The sequence below is a fragment of the Tupaia chinensis genome, unplaced genomic scaffold (genome assembly GCF_000334495.1).
Source record: "Tupaia chinensis unplaced genomic scaffold, TupChi_1.0 Scaffold000164_1, whole genome shotgun sequence".
NCBI classification, from domain to species: Eukaryota; Metazoa; Chordata; class Mammalia; order Scandentia; family Tupaiidae; genus Tupaia; species Tupaia belangeri.
In genome coordinates, this window is record NW_006159638.1 from 4,804,391 (window position 1) to 4,822,460 (window position 18,070).

The following is an 18,070-nucleotide window of genomic DNA, read 5'->3' on the forward strand; positions in this document are numbered from 1 at the left end:
TGTAATTTATTTTGGGGTCAGGAAGTGAGATACCATCGACTCTACTCTTCTTGCACAGGATGTCTTTGGTGATATGGGGTCTTTTATAATTTCAGATAAATTCTATGATTGTCTTTTCTAGATCTGTGAAGAATGTCTCTTGTAATTTTATAGGAATCATATTAAATATGTAGACTAATTTGTATAGGATTGCTATTTTGATTATATTTAATCTGCCAACCCAGGAACATGGGATGTTCTACTTCTTTGTGTCCTTTTTTATTTTCTTTTTATGGTTTTCATAGTTTTCCTTATAGAGGTCTTTGACTTCCTTGGTTAGTTTTATTCCTAGGCATCCTATACTTCTTGTGGCTATGGTAAACGGGATTACTTTTTTAAATTCTGTCTTTGTCTGCTTGTTTGTATATAGAAATGCTATAGATTTTTGTAAATTAATTTTGTATCCTGCCACTTTACTGTATGCATTTATTACTTTGAGAAGTTTTTTCATGGACACTATTGGGTCTTCTACGTATCCAATCATGTCATCTGCAAACAGAGATAACTTTAGCTTTTCTTTCCTATTGGAATGCCTTATTTTTCCTTCTCTTGTTTGATTGCTAGGAATTCCAGTACTATATTGAAGAGGAGAGGGGAAAGTGGGCAGCCTTGTCTTGTACCAATTTTTAGTGGAAAATGTTCTCACCATTCAGTATAATGTTAGTATAGGTTTTTCTTATATATCTTTTATTATGCTGAGAAATGATCCTTCTATGCCAATTTTCCTGAAAGTCTTAATCATAAAGGAATGTTGTATTTTGTCAAATGCTTTTTTTGCATCAATTGAAATGATCATGCGGTTTTTATCTTTCTTTCTGTTAATATGGTGTATTACATTCATGGTTTTGGGAGTATGTTGAGCCACCCATGACTCTCTGGAATAAAGCCTACCTGGTCATGATGAGTAATATTTTTTATATGCTGTTGAATATGGTTAGCAAGTATCTTGTTGAGAATTTTTCATCTACATTCATCAGAGATATAGGTCTGTAATTTTCTTTTTTTGCCATATCCCTATCCATTTTGGGAATGAGGGTCATGGAGGCTTCATAGAATGAATTTGGAAGGGTTCCTTATTTTTTGGAACAGTGTGAGTAGAATGGGGGTTACCTCTTTAAAAGTTTTGTAAAATTCAGCAGTGAAGCCATCAGGACCTGGACTTTTTCTTTTGTTGGTAGGTTATTTATTACTGATTCAGTCTCATTGCTTGTTATAGGTATATTCATGCTTTCTATGTCCTCCTGAGTCAATCTTGGTAGGTTATATGTGTTTAGAAATTTGTCCATCTCATCCAGGTTTTCTTCTTTGTTGGCATATAGTCACTCACAGAATCCTCTCATGATGTTTTGTACTTCTATTTTGTCTGTAGTAATGTTGCCCGATTTACTGCAAATTTGATGTGTCTGGTTTCTTTCTCTTTTCTTCTTAATTAGTCTAGCTAATGGTGTGTCAATCTTGCTTATCTTTTCGAAGAACCAGCTTTTTCCTCTCATTTATTTTCTATATAATTCGCTTACTTTCTATTTCATTGATTTCTGCGCAAATCTTTATTTATTTTCTCCTGGCGTTTTTTTTGGATTTTTCTGTTGTTGTTTTTCCAGTTCTCTGAGGCATGATGTTAGGTTGTCCTTTTGCCACCTTTCCATCTTTTTCTTGTGTGCACTAATTGCTATGAACGTCCCTCTCGTGACTGCTTTTGCAGTGTCATAAATTATGGAAACTTGTGCACTCATTATCATTTGTTTCCATGAATCTTTTGATTTCAATCTTAATCTCTTCAGTAGTCATGGAGTCTTTCAGAAGCAGGTTATTTAGTTTCCAAGTATTTGTGTATTTTTGAGGGTTTTTTCCTGAGATTAAGATCAAGTTTAATTCCATCATGGTCAGAGAAGGTGCTGGATATAGTTTCTATGCCTTTGAACCTGTAAAGGTGGGTTTTGTGTCCTATCATGTGGTCAATCTTTGAGAAAGTACCATGCTGGGCTGAGAAAAATGTGTATTTTGTTTTTTTTTTTTTTGGGTGGAAAGTTCTGTAGATGTTTATCAAGTCCATCTGATTTATGGTATTATTTAGGCCCAGAATCTCTTTGCTTATTTTTTGTCTCATTGATCTATCTAGAGGAGATAATAGGATGTTGAGACCTCCTACAATTAATATGTTACAGTCTATCTCTCCTTTTAGATCTAGCAGTCTTTCCGGTACTTATTTGGGTGCTCCTGAGTTGGGTGCATAGATATTTATAGGCATTATATCTTCTTGGTGAATTTGTCCTTTAACTACTATATAATGCCCTTCTTCGTCTCTTCTTACGGTTTTTTTTTTTTTTTGGAGAGGTTTTCACTATAGGGCTCATGCGCTCGCCAGACAGAGAGAGAGACAGAGAAACAGAAAGCGAGAAATCACCCCCCAGAGGGGATGGTCACGCTGCAATCCCTTCTCCTCCATTCTCCTCTCGGGATCTTGGGCACGCACGCACACGCGCCCGGCGTGAGTTTTAAGCCACCGGGTCCGGGACGCGAACCGTGGTCAATTACGTGGGAGTCCAATGACATAGCCATTACGCTAACTGCTGGTTCCCTCTTCTTACGGTCTTTTGACTTAAAGCCTATTTTGTTTGAAATCAGTATAGCGACTCCCGCTCTTTTTTGATTTCCATTTGCATGGTATACATTTTTCCAGACCTTCACTTTTAGTCTATATATGTCTTTATCCATGAGATGGGTTTCTTGTAGGCAGCAGATGGGGAGTTTTGATCCATTCAGCCAGTCTGTGTCTCTTGATTGGAGAATTTAATTAATTTACATTCAAGATTACTATCCATATTTCCAGACTTGTCCCTATCATTAAGTTGGCCATATACTCGGTTGTTTTATGTTCTTTTATTGCTGTCTGTCTGACTTTAGTTTTTTTTTTTTGGTATAGTACTCCTTTCAGAATTTCTCAAAGTCCTGGTGTGGTATAGTACTCCTTTCAGAATTTCTCGAAGTCCTGGTGTGGAGTTGGTAAATTCTTTCAGGTTTTGTTTATCTGAGAATGTTTTTATCTTCTTTTCCCATATGAAGGATAATCTTGCCAGGTAAAGTATTCTAGGTTGAAATTGGTTTTCATTGAACACTTTGAATATATTTCCCCATTCTTTTCTTGCTTACATTGTATCCGGTAAGAGGTCTGGTGTTAGCCTGATGGGATAGCTTTTGTAAGTGATTTGACATTTGACATTTATTTCTTGCCAATTTTAGTATCTTGTCTTGTCTGTGGTTTTGGCCAATCTAGGTATGATGTGCTGTGTAGGCTGTGGTGATTTTGGATTCAAATTTGTTTGGAAGCTATGGAAGGGTCTCTTAACAAGATAAAGATGGTCGGATGCATGATTTTGAAATATCACTTTGGCTGCTGGGTAGAAAATGGATTGTAATAGAGCAGTATATGACGGAAAGCTTTTTGCTAGAAATTTCATTTAATACATGAGTAATAAATAAGTTACTTTTCTAGGACTTATATTGGTAAGTAAGGCAAATATAAATGACTATTTGAAGCAGGCAGTAAGAGATACTCTTATGACTATGATTACTATTGTTATGACCATGATTCCTTTTGTCTTCAAGTAAAACTCAGTGGTAATTTGAAGAAATTCACCAAGTGTCTGCTATGGGCATTTACACATGTGGTACAAGGGTATATAAACATGACTAAAGTGGGACCCTCACCTTATAGGAATCTGTACTTATTTGAGGAAAGGAAATATTTTCAAAATACTTCTTATACAAAAATTTTAAAGAAAACATACTTAATTGTACTTTAGTCTACTTGATTAATAATCTCAGTATGCCTGTTCTGCTGGTTCAGCAAAGGGCATTTTGATGGGGATTCATTTGATTGAAAATATACAGTTACCTATTTGCATTTAAAAAAAAAAACTGAAATAAAGTTATTTGGCTTTACTTTTTTTTTAATTGCCAGAGGGCACATGCACTTGCCAGAGAGAGACAGAAATAGAGAGGGAGAGGGAAAAAGCACCCCTCCAATGGGGCGTGATCATGCCACAATTCCTTTTCCTTCATTTCTCCATCCTTTTGGGATTTGGGGCATGCATGCACACGTATGTGGCATGTCTTTTAAGATGATGGAGCTGGCATTTGAACCACAGTCAGTTATGTGGGATCTGCCTCCCTGAATCACTAGACCACAGGGCTGGCCCAGCTTTTTTATATTCATTATGAATAATTTTTTGGTGTTGATTTTGCACAGCTTTATACACATAAAAACTTAGGCAATTCCATATATTAGTTATACATGTTCCTGTTTTTCTGCTCTAGAGAAATCTCCTTTGAAGTAGTAAAAATTTTAAGTAAAATAATAAGCAAAAAATAATAAGTAAAAATTATTTTGATACAGAAATGTTCAGTCATTACTGCATTTGTGCTTACAGTGTGAAGGACCACATGTGTGTCATTTATTGGAAAGCATATATTAGCATATGGCAGATGAAACACAAGGCTAGTTTATAGATGCCTTGTTTGAGGTTTAGTTAGAGTTTGATTCCAAACTCTCTTTTAACTGTTAAAGAACATTTCATTTTTCACTTTGATTTTGAAATGAATTAAACTGTAAAATGTGAAAAGAGTATTATTTTATTTTGCAGAGCTCTTTTGTGAGACCTTAAAATATTTAAAAAATTGAGTACCCTGCAGAAGTGAATCTTCCTGGGGAGGAAAACAGAGTTGTTCCCACCATAACTAGCCTCAGCAAATTCTGGCTTGAGAAGAGGCAGTACTTTTTGAATTAGAAGTGCTTAATTATTCTCCAACTTCTGGTACTGGGAAAAAAAGGATCAATATTCATTCCTGGTTGATAGGATTCCTTGACTTGGAAAACTAGTTGGGTTTCCTGCTTTGGTTCTGTATTCACCTACCAAGTAGTTATCAGGCACCGACTATATGCAGAGATATGCCAGTTTACATGGTCTTTATCAATGAGCATCTTCATTATTGCTGACTTCATAACATAGGACTATACTGAAACCATTTCTATGAGAGTAAGAAGTCAGTCTATACTTTAATCTCTACTTCTAAATAGGTGAGCTCTGATAGCTTATAGTAGTGTGCAAAAATATCTTACTACTTGAGTTTGAACATGCTAGTATTCTCTGGCAAATTTTGAAGGATCTTTGTGAACTTCAGATATATTTTTTCTCTTTTTCTTTATTTAAGAGAAATTTTTGCTATAGGGTGCATGCGCTTGCCAGAGACACAGAGACAGAAAGTGGGAAATCACCCCCTGGGTGGATGGTCAAGCTGCAATCCCTTCTCCTCCATTCTCCTTTTGGGATCTTGCCCTCCACCCCACACGCCTCGCGTGAATTTTAAGTCACTGGGTCTGGGACTCAAACCATGGTCTACTATGTGGGAGTCCAGTGACATAACCATTATGCCATCTGCTGGTCCTGTGAGGTTCAGTTTTAACCACTGTAAAATGTGGATAATAATACTGACTACATCAGCGATTTAATCAGATGAGATGAGTTTCTTATGACAATTTGCTAAGCAGGCAGTAAGAGGTTCTCTTATGACCATGATTATTATTGCTGTGACCATGATTCCGTTTGGTCTCAAGTAAAACTCAGTGGTCATTTGAAAAAACTCACTAGTGTCTGCTATGGGTATTTACACATGTACTACAAGAATATATAACTATGACTAAAGTGGGATCCTCACCTCAAAGGAATTTATAGTTTATTTGGGGAAGCATAAACAAGACCAGCTCTGTTACAAAAGAGCCCTGTGAAAAAGTGCTGATGGCCTTCCAAGAAGCAGTTCTGCTAAGAAACTTCATCTATGTTTAGTGTAGGCCAAGCAACGAAGGGCAGAGAGTTTTTGGCGGAAGAGTTTCAGTTCATTGTGGTCTTTGAGTTTAATGAAGTGGGTTCTTATCCACCATTTGTGAAATTGGGGGTCTCTTCTAGATGTTAAACTCTTTTCTTTTGATTTCATATTGATTTGTAAAGTTTCTTTTCTTCCCCCCCCCCCCGGGTGACATTACCTCATCTTTTTCACACACTGATTTCTTTTCTATAAACTTGTAGTAAATGCCATTTTAGTTTTATACCACCTCATTTTTTTTCATGATGTGCTTCTTAATATGAATGTGTTTAGTAAGGTCAATTTTTCTCTAGGACGCCAACCAGATACCATTCCCTTTGGGATTTTAGACTTTTGCACTTCAGGGCTGGAGAGTTTTTGAATCTCATTATCTTTCATTGATTAATCTAACCAAGTTAATTTGTTAGTTTGGTCTGTCTCCTTTATCCAGTAATTAACCTGAATGCGCAGACTCATTTCTTGTTGATTACATATATTTGTGTCCTCTTGTTTTGTTTCTGGGAAAACTGATGTTCTTTTAAGTGAGGCCATTTTTGTGGTATTATTTGCAAAACTTCTTAAGAATACAATGTCTTCCATATAACCACAGAGGAAGGGATTGGCTTTTTGGTATTACAAATAAAACCACAATACTTGGTAGCTTGATGGAAAAATTAACGGAGAATTTACATACTGGAAAGGGAGTAGTGAAATTGGAGCTTGTGTTTTACAGTAGTGCAAGAAATTTGTTGAGCTTTTGTTGACAGTCTCCTATGGGCTGGAGGACAGAGCCTTTGGTGGTCATTTTCAGACTGACTCTCGAGATTACTGAGACTTTTCTAAGTGATTTGAGTGAATTGTTAGAGCAACTTGCCGAACTCTTTTGTTGGTTTCAATTGTTTATTTATTTTAATAATCTTTCTTTCTTTCCTTTTTTTGAGAGATTTTTGCTATAGGGCACGTGTGCTCACCAGAAAGACAGAGAGAGACAGAGAGATAGAAAGTGAGAAGTCACCCCCCCCAGGGGGGATAGCTATGATACAATCCTTTCTCCTCCATTTTCCTCTCAGGATCTTGAGCACGTACGCGCACGCGTCTGGTGTGAGTTAAAGCCACTGGGTCTGGGACTCAGACTGCAGTCAACTGCATGGGAGTCCAGTGACATAGCCATGGTGCAGCTGGTGGTCCCAGTCTTTCTTTTTTTTTAAATGCCGGAGAGTATGTGTGCTCACACACATGTGAGGGGGAGAGAGTAAAAAAGGGGAGAGAGGAACCCCACCCCCCACCCCAACAGGGCATGGCACTACAATCTTTTTTCCTCCATTTCTCCATTCTACTAGGATTTGGGGCATTGCACACAAGAGTACCAGGCATGTTTTTCAAGCCAGTGGCACTGGGACTCAAACAATGGTTGACCATGAGGAATCTGTTCTCGATGCATAGGGCTTTCCTGCTGCACAATGGGACCTGCACCTAGCCATTTTTCTATGCAACAAAAGTTTATCTCTTTTGATTCTTTCTTTAAGTTATTTTATTTCTTGTGTGCTTGTGTATGTGTGTGTGTGTGTGTGTGTGTGTGCATGAGAGAGAGAGAGACAGAGAGACAGAGAGATATATATATAGAGAAATAAGCACCCTCAAGAAATTGTCAGACCGTGATCCATCCCCAGCCATTCCTAGCCAGCCCAGATTATGGGCATGCATATGCATGTATGCACCTGGCATGTACAGGTTGATGTAGGACTCAAATCTTGATCTTCCATATGAGTTTCAGCATTTGAAGAGCTTTCACTACTGCTACCCCAACTTGTCTGGACCTTTTCCTCTAATTCTTAAGCTATTTTTTTTTTTTTAATTTTCTTATAACACTGGCAAAGAATGAACAATTCTGTGTTAAGCAGTGGTAGTAATAGTGGGCATCCTCATCTTACTCCAGATTTTAAATTGCATCTGCATTTTCTCCATTAAGTGTAATGAGTGTTGTAGGTTTTTTATGTATTAAATTTCTCTAAGGCTTCTAATTTTAAGTCCTTCATGATACTGTATTAGTTTTCTATTGCTGTGTGACAGATTCCTATCATCTTAGCACCTATGTTATTATCTCATAGTTCTGTAAGTCAGAAGTCTGGTTGGATTCCACTGGGTTCTCTGTTCAGGGTCTCACAGGCTGAGATCAAGTTAAGAGTGTGCCTGGGCTTTTATCTAGAAGATAGGGGAAGAATCTCCTTCAAGACTTATTCAAGTAATTTACAGAATACAGTTCCTCGTGTGTGTAGGTCTGATGTCCCCATTTCCTGGCTGGATGTCAGTTTGGGCTGCTCTCTGCTCCTACAGGCAGCCTGCATTCCTTCTCCTGCGCACCCCACCCCCTGCCATGGACAAACCAGGAAGTGTGCACTGAGTCCTTTTCATGGTGAGGAAATCTCTCTGATTTCTTGTGCTGTGAGCTGGAGAAAGTTCTCTGCACTTTTTTTTTTTATTTGAGATTTTTGCTATAGGGCAAAAATGTGCTTGCTGGAGATAGAGACAGAGGCAGAGACAGAGATAGAAATTAAAAAATTACCCCCTCACCCCCGGGGGATTGGTCACACCACAATTCCTTCTTTATTCTCCTCTCAGTACTCTGGGCAAGTAACACATGCACCTGGTGCAAGTTTCAAGCCACCGGATCTGGGACTCATACCCCCATCAGCCACATGGGAGTCCAGTACCTTAACCACTATGCCACCTCTTGGCCCTGGAAGTTTTCTCTTTTTAATGGGATTCATGCAGTTAGATTAGACCTGACAATCTCACTGCCCTAAGGTATTTTGACTGTGCCATATAATGTAAGATAAACATGGGTGTCATATCTCATATTCACAGGTTCCAGGAATTTGGTTGAAACAGGTTTAGGGGTCATTTTAGAAATCCTTCCCTCCATAAGTACATATCTAGTCTCTGTGAAGTACAATTATATTTTTGTTTGTATTCTCCCATGGGTTTCTTACAGCACATAACTGTGTATTAGAAAGGCTATTTTTTTTCCTTTGAGTTTATCTATTTCTTCCATGAGTGAAAGAGAGAAACAGAGAGACAGCACTCTCAACACAGACCCAATGCCAGAATCCAGCCCCAGTTTCAGCTAGCCCATTTTCATGGCACACACATGCACAGCATACTCGGGAAGGTCTCTGGAAGCACACCTGGAAGCTTCCCATGAGGAAAACACCAAACGTTTCACCCTTATGTATCTAAGGCTCTGTTTAGGAAATAGATTGTCTTTATTGACTGTTAGACCTTAGACAAGTTAATTAATTTTTGTCTTCTTTTCCTAATCATTGAAATGGGAATGTTAGTGGTACCTATCTCAGAAAGTGCATAGTAATTATACAATTTTTTTTTTGAAGAGGTTTTTATCTTATGTTGCATGTGCTCACTGGAGAGAGAGAGAAAGACAGGGACAGTGAGAAGGAAAGTGAGAAATCACCCCCTCCTCTCCAGAGGGGATGGCTATACTACAATCCCTTCTCCTCCATTCTCCTTCCGGGATCTTAGACACACACACACACACACACACACACACACACACACACACACGGTGTAATGTTAAAGCCATTGGGTCCAGGACTTGAACTGTGTTTGGCTGCTATGTCATCTGCTGGCCCCTACAATAATTTTTAATAATTGTAGTAACTATTATATTATTTAAACTAAATAATATTATTTTATAATCTTTTTTATTTTAACTACATTATATCTTTTTTTTTGTAAGCATTTTTCGGCAAATCATTTTGAGGGCTGCGAACTATTTCAAGGTGTAGGTGTAAGTATACTATAATCTGTTTTTCTAAGTGTAAGTATTACTATAATCTGTTTTTCTAGGTCTGTGCTGAAGTTTGCTTCTATTTTTCCATTTATAAACTCTGTGAGATGAAAAATCCTATGGATTTTTGTACATTAATCCTATTTAATTTCTTCAAATAAATTAATTGACATAGTATTGGTAGTTTCAAGAGGAACTACCTTATAAAGACTTGTGACATATTTTGCCAGATTACCCTACAGAAATATTAAACTAATTTATAGGTTTCCCTCCCCTCTGCCTCCTGAAATCTCACTACATTTGTAAAACCCTTTTTATGTTATGGAATTTTATTCATAGAGAATGAGTCCCAGATGATCATCTGGGGGCAGTAGAAGAAGACAAAACAGTTCATTTCAAAAACTCATGGAGAAATGGTTAAGAATAGAAGTATGGAGGCTAGCAGGTGGTGTGGTGGTTAAGGAACTGGGTCCCAAATGGCCGATTCTATGGTTCAAGTCTGGGACCTGACAGCTTGAAAATCATGCCAGGTGTGTGTGCGTGCATCCCAGAAATCCCAAGGAGAGAAGGAATTGCGGCAAGTCTATCTCCCCGAAGGGTGATTTCTCTTTTTTCCTCCTTTCCCTGTCTTTCTCCAGTGAGAGCACACATCCCATGGCAAAAATCTAAAAAAGAAAATGAAAAAAAATCAAAATATGAATTGGACAGTAAGTTTTAGAGAAAAGAAAAATGTGAAAAACAAATATAAACACAGAATTCATCACTGTGCTATGGTGCTGACATGGTTTTTAAGGTTCTTTCAAGTTCTGTAATAAACTACATAGCTTATCCAATTAGAGAAAAATGTGTATTGTGTATTCATCCAAAACTGCATTTTGGGCAAAAGCAAGAATAATTTTTTACTATTAGTGTATTTTACCTGAGAAAGCACCTTGGCTTAATTGAAAGTTCACATATATCTTCCAACTGGTTCTTAGTGGTATGAAAATGGTAACCTAATCCCCAGTTTCAACATGCCAGATGGCTATCAGCATGCTCAGATTGAAGCAGTCCAGGGTTATTGCAATACTTCAGCCTACCTTAACCTTTGTTACTCAAGACAGATACTGTGCATTTGGGTCAGTATGATGAGTGAGAGCATGGGAATGAGGTCTTTTTGGCAGAGCAAGGTTTGGGCCAGTAGTGAATCAAGGAGATGGGCAACAGTAACTAATTCAGAGGGATGGACTGCACCTGTGTTTGTAGAACTAATTGTGATTTATCCAAAAAGGAGAGAACTCCATCTGTTTCGTAGAAGGCAGATCTTGCAGGGCATTATGGGCTTTGTTAAAGATAATAAGATGCTGAAGGTTTCTTTCTAGAGCATTTGGACAAAACTTTCAAAGTTTTCTTCTTACACTTGACTACAAGCCACATACTTCAGTCACAGTGTTAGTTGTAGATATAATGCTTATTCCTGCTATGAGTTTTTAGGCTAGATAAAATGCTTCATGAAAGATTGCTTATCAGAAATCTGGCAATGAGTATGTTTTTCGCAAAGAACATCAATGCAACCTAATAATGTATGCCACATTGTAAAATTCCTGCTTTTATGTAAAAATTAGATTTTTATTACTTAAACATTATCAGAATTTTCATTTAAAAGCTTAAATGGCAAGGATAGCATATTTTCATATTGTATTCAAACTGACTTTTAGACAATGATTTCCTAACTGTATCTTGCTCTAATAAAATAATTTATATTTTTTGGTTATTATTATTATGCAAATATATTAGTAAATGACAGCCTTTCTGCAGTCCTAGGGAAGTAATGATTAATGGAACTTAATAATGTTGTTGGGGATCAGCAGTTGGTGTGGTGATTAAGATGCTGGACACTCCCATATGGCCGACCATGGTTCGAGTCCTGGACTTGGTGGCTTGCTTTCTCACTTTCCCTTCCTCTCTTTCTCTCTCTCTCTCTCTCTGGTCAAATTAAAATAAATAAATGAGTAAATTAAATTAAATAAATAATTCTTTAAAAACAAAACCATGTCTTAATTGCATCCCAAAATCAGGCCAAAGAGATACAACAGTGGCATGTTAGCTATGCTAAGCTCTCAAGGCCCTACTTTCCCATGTCAGACAACCTCGCCTATTGAAAAAAACAAAGAGAGAGAGAGAGAGAGAGATAAGAAAAGAAAAAAGAGTACAACCTGTTAAATCTGTCTTTGACCACATGTTGAACTATTCATTTATGATAGGAGGAGTTTGTTGAAGGAAACAGGGATCATTTTGTGTATTACAGGGACGCTGGTACGACAGTTAGCAATCAGGCACCTGGTATGTGCTCTGCAGAGTATAAAGTATGATTTGTGGGCTCCATGATCCCTAAAATTTCTTATTTCATTCATGCCTTCATTTAATATTTATCGAAAACCCGTTATATACCAAGTATTAAGCATCATTCCGAGGATGTAGTTGTCCACAGGTAGACAGTCTTTTTCTTGACGGAGTTGAAGATGTAGTGGAAATGTTTCTGAAACAATTGAATAACATATAACAAAGTGTTATTAGAAAATCATGTCAGGTATAGCCATGGCATTAGGCTATTTTGTAGAGGAAATGGATTAAGAACTAAGCTGTACGTTATCTTGTATTTGTGACTAGGAATGATATTTTAGGCCATGAATGAATCTGTTCTCAATGTGCTGAAAAGTACATAGGAGGGGGTAAATTTGATGAGAAATTTAAGTTGTTAAGCTGTTACTTAGAGAATACTAGGGTAAACATTGATTTGTAACTAAGAGAAATAAATTTCAATTGCTACCTATATATGCTAGAGAAAAATTTAAATTATGACTCCAGAATTGTGATTTCCAGAGAAATATTGGGTTGTTGGAAAAGTTATGATGCATTTTTAAATAGAAAAATACATCGTGATTTTTCCAACAACTCAATAAGTTTAGACAAATTTTTTTTTAGATAAATTTTTGCTATAGGGTATGTGTGCTCATCAGAGACACAGAAAGAGAGTAAGTGAGAAATCAGCGCCCCCCAGGGACAATGGTCACACTGCAGTCCCTTCTCCTCTATTCTCCTCCTGAGAATTTGGGCATTCATGCATGTGCACTGGCATGAGTTTTAAGCTGCCAGGTCTTGGCCTCGAACCATGGTTGGCTATGTGGGAGTCCAGCAACTAGACCATTATGCCATCTGATGGTCCACAGTTCAGACAAGGAGTCCAGCAACTAGACCATTATGCCATCTGGTGGTCCACAGTTCAGACAATTTTTTTTTGAAAGAATGATTTATTTATTATTTCCATTTGTTATTATCTTTTAATTTGACCAGAGAGAGACAGAGAAAAAAAGGGAGAAAGCCAGCCACTAGGTCCAGTAGTCAAACCACAGTGGACCATATGGGAATCCAGCACCTCTAACCACCACACCACCTGCTGGCTCTAGTTCAGACAATTTTTGAAAAAGTAAATGGGGTCAGTATATGGTGTGGTGATCAAGGCAGCTGGATCTCACATGGTCAACTTATGGTTAAAATGCTGAATCTATCACCTTGAAAAAGACACTGGGCCCAAGGTCCTGAAGGGAGAAATGGAGACTGAAGGATTTTGACATGACCGTTCCCCACGGAGAAGGGTGCTTTCTCACTCCCTTCCCCTCTGTATCCTGCAAACACATACACCCTCTGGCAAAAATTAAACAAAACAAAAACCTCTCGATTTATCTTGTATTTATGACCAATCAGATTGATTCAAGTGCCACCACGAATGTAATTATTTTTAATTAAGCTGGCTTGATAATCAGCAAGGGCTGATTATTTTCTTGGACAGCAGCATATAGTACTGATTTCATTCTTAAGTATGTTTATAGTATGCTTTCAAGTTAAACTGTCATTGGTTATTAGTTCTGACACAATCCTTTCTGTTTGTTTCTAGCTATGTGTTCTGTGTGCCTCAGTTTGTTTTTATACAAAGAAGATGTAATAGTGTGTATTCAGGTTCAGCCTTCTAGTGCAGCTGGTAGCAAACTGAGCTGTAGGGCTGGAAGTCACACGGCTGACAACTGGTTTGGATTCCAGGTCGACTTGTAAATATGTCATGATCCTGATAGCTAGAGGGCTAGAGAGAGGGGATTGAAGAACGGGCATAACGGCACAATGATACTCTGTTAAGGGTGCCCTTCCACCTCCCAGCATTATGCATGCACATGTGCTGTCTACTACGAGTGAATTAAACTTCAAACCAAACCAAACCAAAACAAAAAGATACTTATTCGTAAAGTTGTTGAGTGCCTTTACAGTTGGTCTGTAGGCTGAGGTTGGCTTTTTAAAAAACAATTTTCTTTTCTTTTTTCTTTTTTTTGGAGAGGTTTTTTGCAGAGGGGTGCATGCGCTCTCCAGAAAGACAGAGAGAGACAGAAAGACAGAAAGCGAAATCACCCCCCAGGAGTTTGGCCACACCACAATCCCTTCTCCTCCATTCTCCTCTTGGGATCTTAGGCATGCACACACAAGCGCCCGACATGAGTTTAAGCCACCAGATCTGGGACTCGAACTGTGGTCGACTACATGGGAGTCCAGTGACATAGCCATTACATTAACTGCTGGTCCCAAAAACCAATATTTTGCTTACTGATTTTTGATTTTTATCATTGCCAAAGAACAGAAATAATGGAAGGAACATAGCAGCTAGGTGCATATATACATTTGGATTAAAACGAACAAACAAGCAAACAAACAAAAAACGGTAAGTCCAAAAGGACATCTGAAGACCAGTTTAAAGAACTAGAAGAAAGAGACTACTGGAATGAAATTGTATCCTTCATCATGGGGTAGAAGTGAAAAAGGGAAAAACACATATCCTGAGCATTGTGTTATCCTATCTGTCAATATTACTTTACACTTAGTCAATACGTTTTAACAATCGCCTTTCCATTTCAGGACAGATAACTCTTCTCTGCCCCTGCATCGTTTTCTTTCATTTGGGTTTTAATCTTTGTTACAGCATCTCTTAACCCTGGTGACATATTGATCCAAGCCTCACTTAGTGTTTCAGTTTCCTCATTTGTTCACAGATTTCGTATTATTTATACAGCCAAATTTTTTCCCAAGTCTCCTGATTTTTTCTGCAACTGTTAGTTAAATCTGGCTTCAGTGACTTGCCTGGTTCTAACATGTATCTGAGACCATTTATGGAACTGATTATACTAAATAATCTTTTCAAAATCATGAGTTTTCAAGAAATGGACTGATAAGACCAAAATATATTATTACTGTTTGGTATAAATGTAGTACGAAAGAGAACTCATCCCCCTGCACCAAGTCCCTTAGAAAACTCCATGGCATACTTTTGGGAATATATTAACCAGGTGAAGGGTAGAGTGAGAGATATAGGTAAGGGAATATAAACTAGAAGACATTGATACGGCAGTTACCAAGCCGAAAATTCTAAAATAACATTTCACAACAATTTTAGATCCCATGTGCAAATTAATATCAGATGTACTAAATTCATTTTAGAACCTGTTAATATATTTATTATTTATTTACTTATATATACTTTAGCTTTTTTTAAGAACAATGTAATTTAACTTTATTTATTTATTTATTTATTTATTTAAATTTGACCAGAAAGGGACATAGTGAGAAAGAGAGAAGTGTGGGGTGGAGTGAGAAAGCAAGCTTCCAGGTTTGGGACTCAAACCATAGTTAGCCATGTGGGAGTCCAGCACCTTTAACCACTCTGCCACTTGCTGGCCACTATAATTTTTTTTTTTTTAATATACAAATGTGTGTTTTCTTTGAACTTACTATTCCCAGAAATACGGGAAGATTAGTTAACTGATATTAATGTTGTTCTGCTTTTGGTCATTCTACTGGTGCATGTTTGACTTACTATTCAAGTTATCATTTTTTATTTCGGATGTCAATTTGAATTTAAAGAATTCGGTTATCTGTATCAGTGTTTCTGTTACCATCCATTTCTTTTTGTTTATATTTCTCAAAATAACCTTACTTTGTCAAAAGTGTAATGAGGGTCATATAGCCTAGCTTGTTAAGTTTAATAACTATAGGACTGAAAAAAATGTGCCAGCTCATTTTCCCTTTTTGGTTTGTTTTGCAGGTGACAATGGCCAACATTGGAATAAATGGAAATAATTCTCTGGAGACCTGTGAAACAACACTTTTTGCTCTCCGAATGGCAACGTGGAATCAAATCTTAGATCCCTGGGTCTATATTCTTCTACGGAAGGCTGTCCTTAGGAATCTCTACAAACTTGCTAGACGCTGTTGTGGAGCAGATGTGATCAGCTTGCATATTTGGGAGCTTAGCTCCATCAAAAATTCCTTAAAGGTTGCTGCTATATCTGAGTCACCAGTAGCAGAAAAAATAACTCAGCAAGCACCTAGTTTAATAGAGCAGTAAATCAGCACAGGACTAGAACAGAATTAAGAAAAGTTTTGGCAATATTTCAGTTAATTAGATAAATAGATATAGCTTAACTGGAAAATTCAAACCTCAGCACATAGTTTGGAGGCACTTTGGTCAGATTTATCTTTTGAAGTTTGTTCAATTAACTGTATTGCAAATTTTTGTTTGTTTTTGTCAACTGGAGGTAGACACAATGAAAGAATACCATGGAAATTAAAAATTGAAAATAATTTTGGACTGATCTGTGTTATTCATGCTTTTGAAATGAGTGAATCTGTTGTAGCCTAATACATTTACTTGCCCTTTTTACCAGAGAACATTTTTCATGCTACCTGCATAGCAAAATGGCTACTTTGGTATTTTTATTTTATTTTAAATTTAAAATTTTTAAAAATGTTTTTATTATTCTGTAGCTATTTCCAATAGACCAAGCTCAAGAAAATGGAGCACCCTCATTTTTTGATATGGTCTGTTTTATCTCTCATTGTGTGGCCTCAATCAATATAAGCATGGCTGTGACACCTGCGATACACGACGACTTATGCATTTTTGAGGGGTTTGGCTAACAGGCTACCTGACCTTGAGAACCTATTTAGAAATGGACCCATTCTTGTCATACTTGACAAATATGACTACTTGCATTAATTATTGTGAAGGGCATCCATTTGAGAGCTCTTTGTTTTTGTTTCTGGCAAGTCATAGATTTATATTGTTTCAATAATCCCCTTTTTCTCTAAAAATAAAAGTACACAGATGCACAATAAATGATCTTTAGAGAAACAAAGGATCTATATCAGCACATACACAGGCAACTTGTATTATAGCAGTTCTTAAGAAGTTCTGCCACTGGTAATGCAAACAAACAGAACCGAAACTTGTGATAGGTGTAAAGAACATTGGTAAAAACATTGTCAGAAAACAAAAGAAACACAGTCAATATGTCATATTCAAATACTATGCAACTAATATATTTCTGCTTTACACACACATGGACATCAGCAAATTTCTGTTGCTGACAGAATATGTCATATTCAAATACTATGCAACTAATGTATTTCTGCTTTACACACACATGGGCATCAGCAAAATTCTGTTGCTGACAAGTTTATGAAATCTAAATCCTGTGCTGCCTGCATCAAGGGGGAAGATTGGCAATTAGCCAGGTATTTGGGGATCATTATGGTGGTTACTCAGATTCGAGATTTTCCCAAATTTCCCAATAGCAATTCAGATTCTCCTATGCTTTGTGTAATTCATTCCCCAACATTTTAGCACTCATTCAAAATATCCAAGGTCCATCAGCAAATAAGATAGGAAACTCTGTTTTATAATAGAAAAATGCATTTATGTAAAATAATTCTTTGCTTTTATTAAGCTTGTCCATTTAAAAATGTCTTCCCTTTGAGACTGATTTCAGATTCTTTAGGAAAACTGTGTAATTCAACTAGACTTAAATGATTGTGGTTATAAATTCATGCTTTTGATTGATAAATTACTTGGAAGTTGCTGTTAATTTTTGTGAATTTAGGTAAATTCTCATGAGTAAATTGAAAGAAATTACAGATGAAATCATTGATGATTTGAAGGTCACCATTTTTTCAGTAAATATAAAGAAACATACACATTATATTTTTAGTTTAAGACCAATATTAATCATATGAATTTAGGTTATTCTCATATATAGACTACATAGAAGATGCTGAATAAATACTTGCCAAATTGAATTACAGACAAAATCTTTTTGGTGGAACATGAATGTGTAATTGCAAAGGTCTTGTGCATTTTTAATTTAAACTGACAGTTATATATTGGTTATTGTTATATATGTATGTATGTATATATGCATGTGTGTCTGTGTATATGTATGTATGTGGATCTAATGCACATGCTTTAAAAAAAAAGCCGTTGCAATTTTGTGATTGCAGTAATGTATCTGA

General features: G+C 36.9%; 1 protein-coding gene across 2 annotated transcripts in view; it reads left to right on the plus strand.

The window, feature by feature from the left end:
• PTGFR (prostaglandin F receptor) overlaps positions 1 to 17,121 on the plus strand; it is a 47,948-nt gene extending 30,827 nt beyond the window's left edge. For both annotated transcript variants that reach the window (XM_006146084.3, XM_006146083.3), the window contains one exon: positions 15,825 to 17,121. In XM_006146084.3, the coding sequence (XP_006146146.1) occupies positions 15,825 to 16,127 (303 nt within the window). In that variant the 3' untranslated portion in view covers positions 16,128 to 17,121. The remainder of the gene's footprint in view (positions 1 to 15,824) is intronic.
• Positions 17,122 to 18,070: the final 949 nt, after the last annotated feature.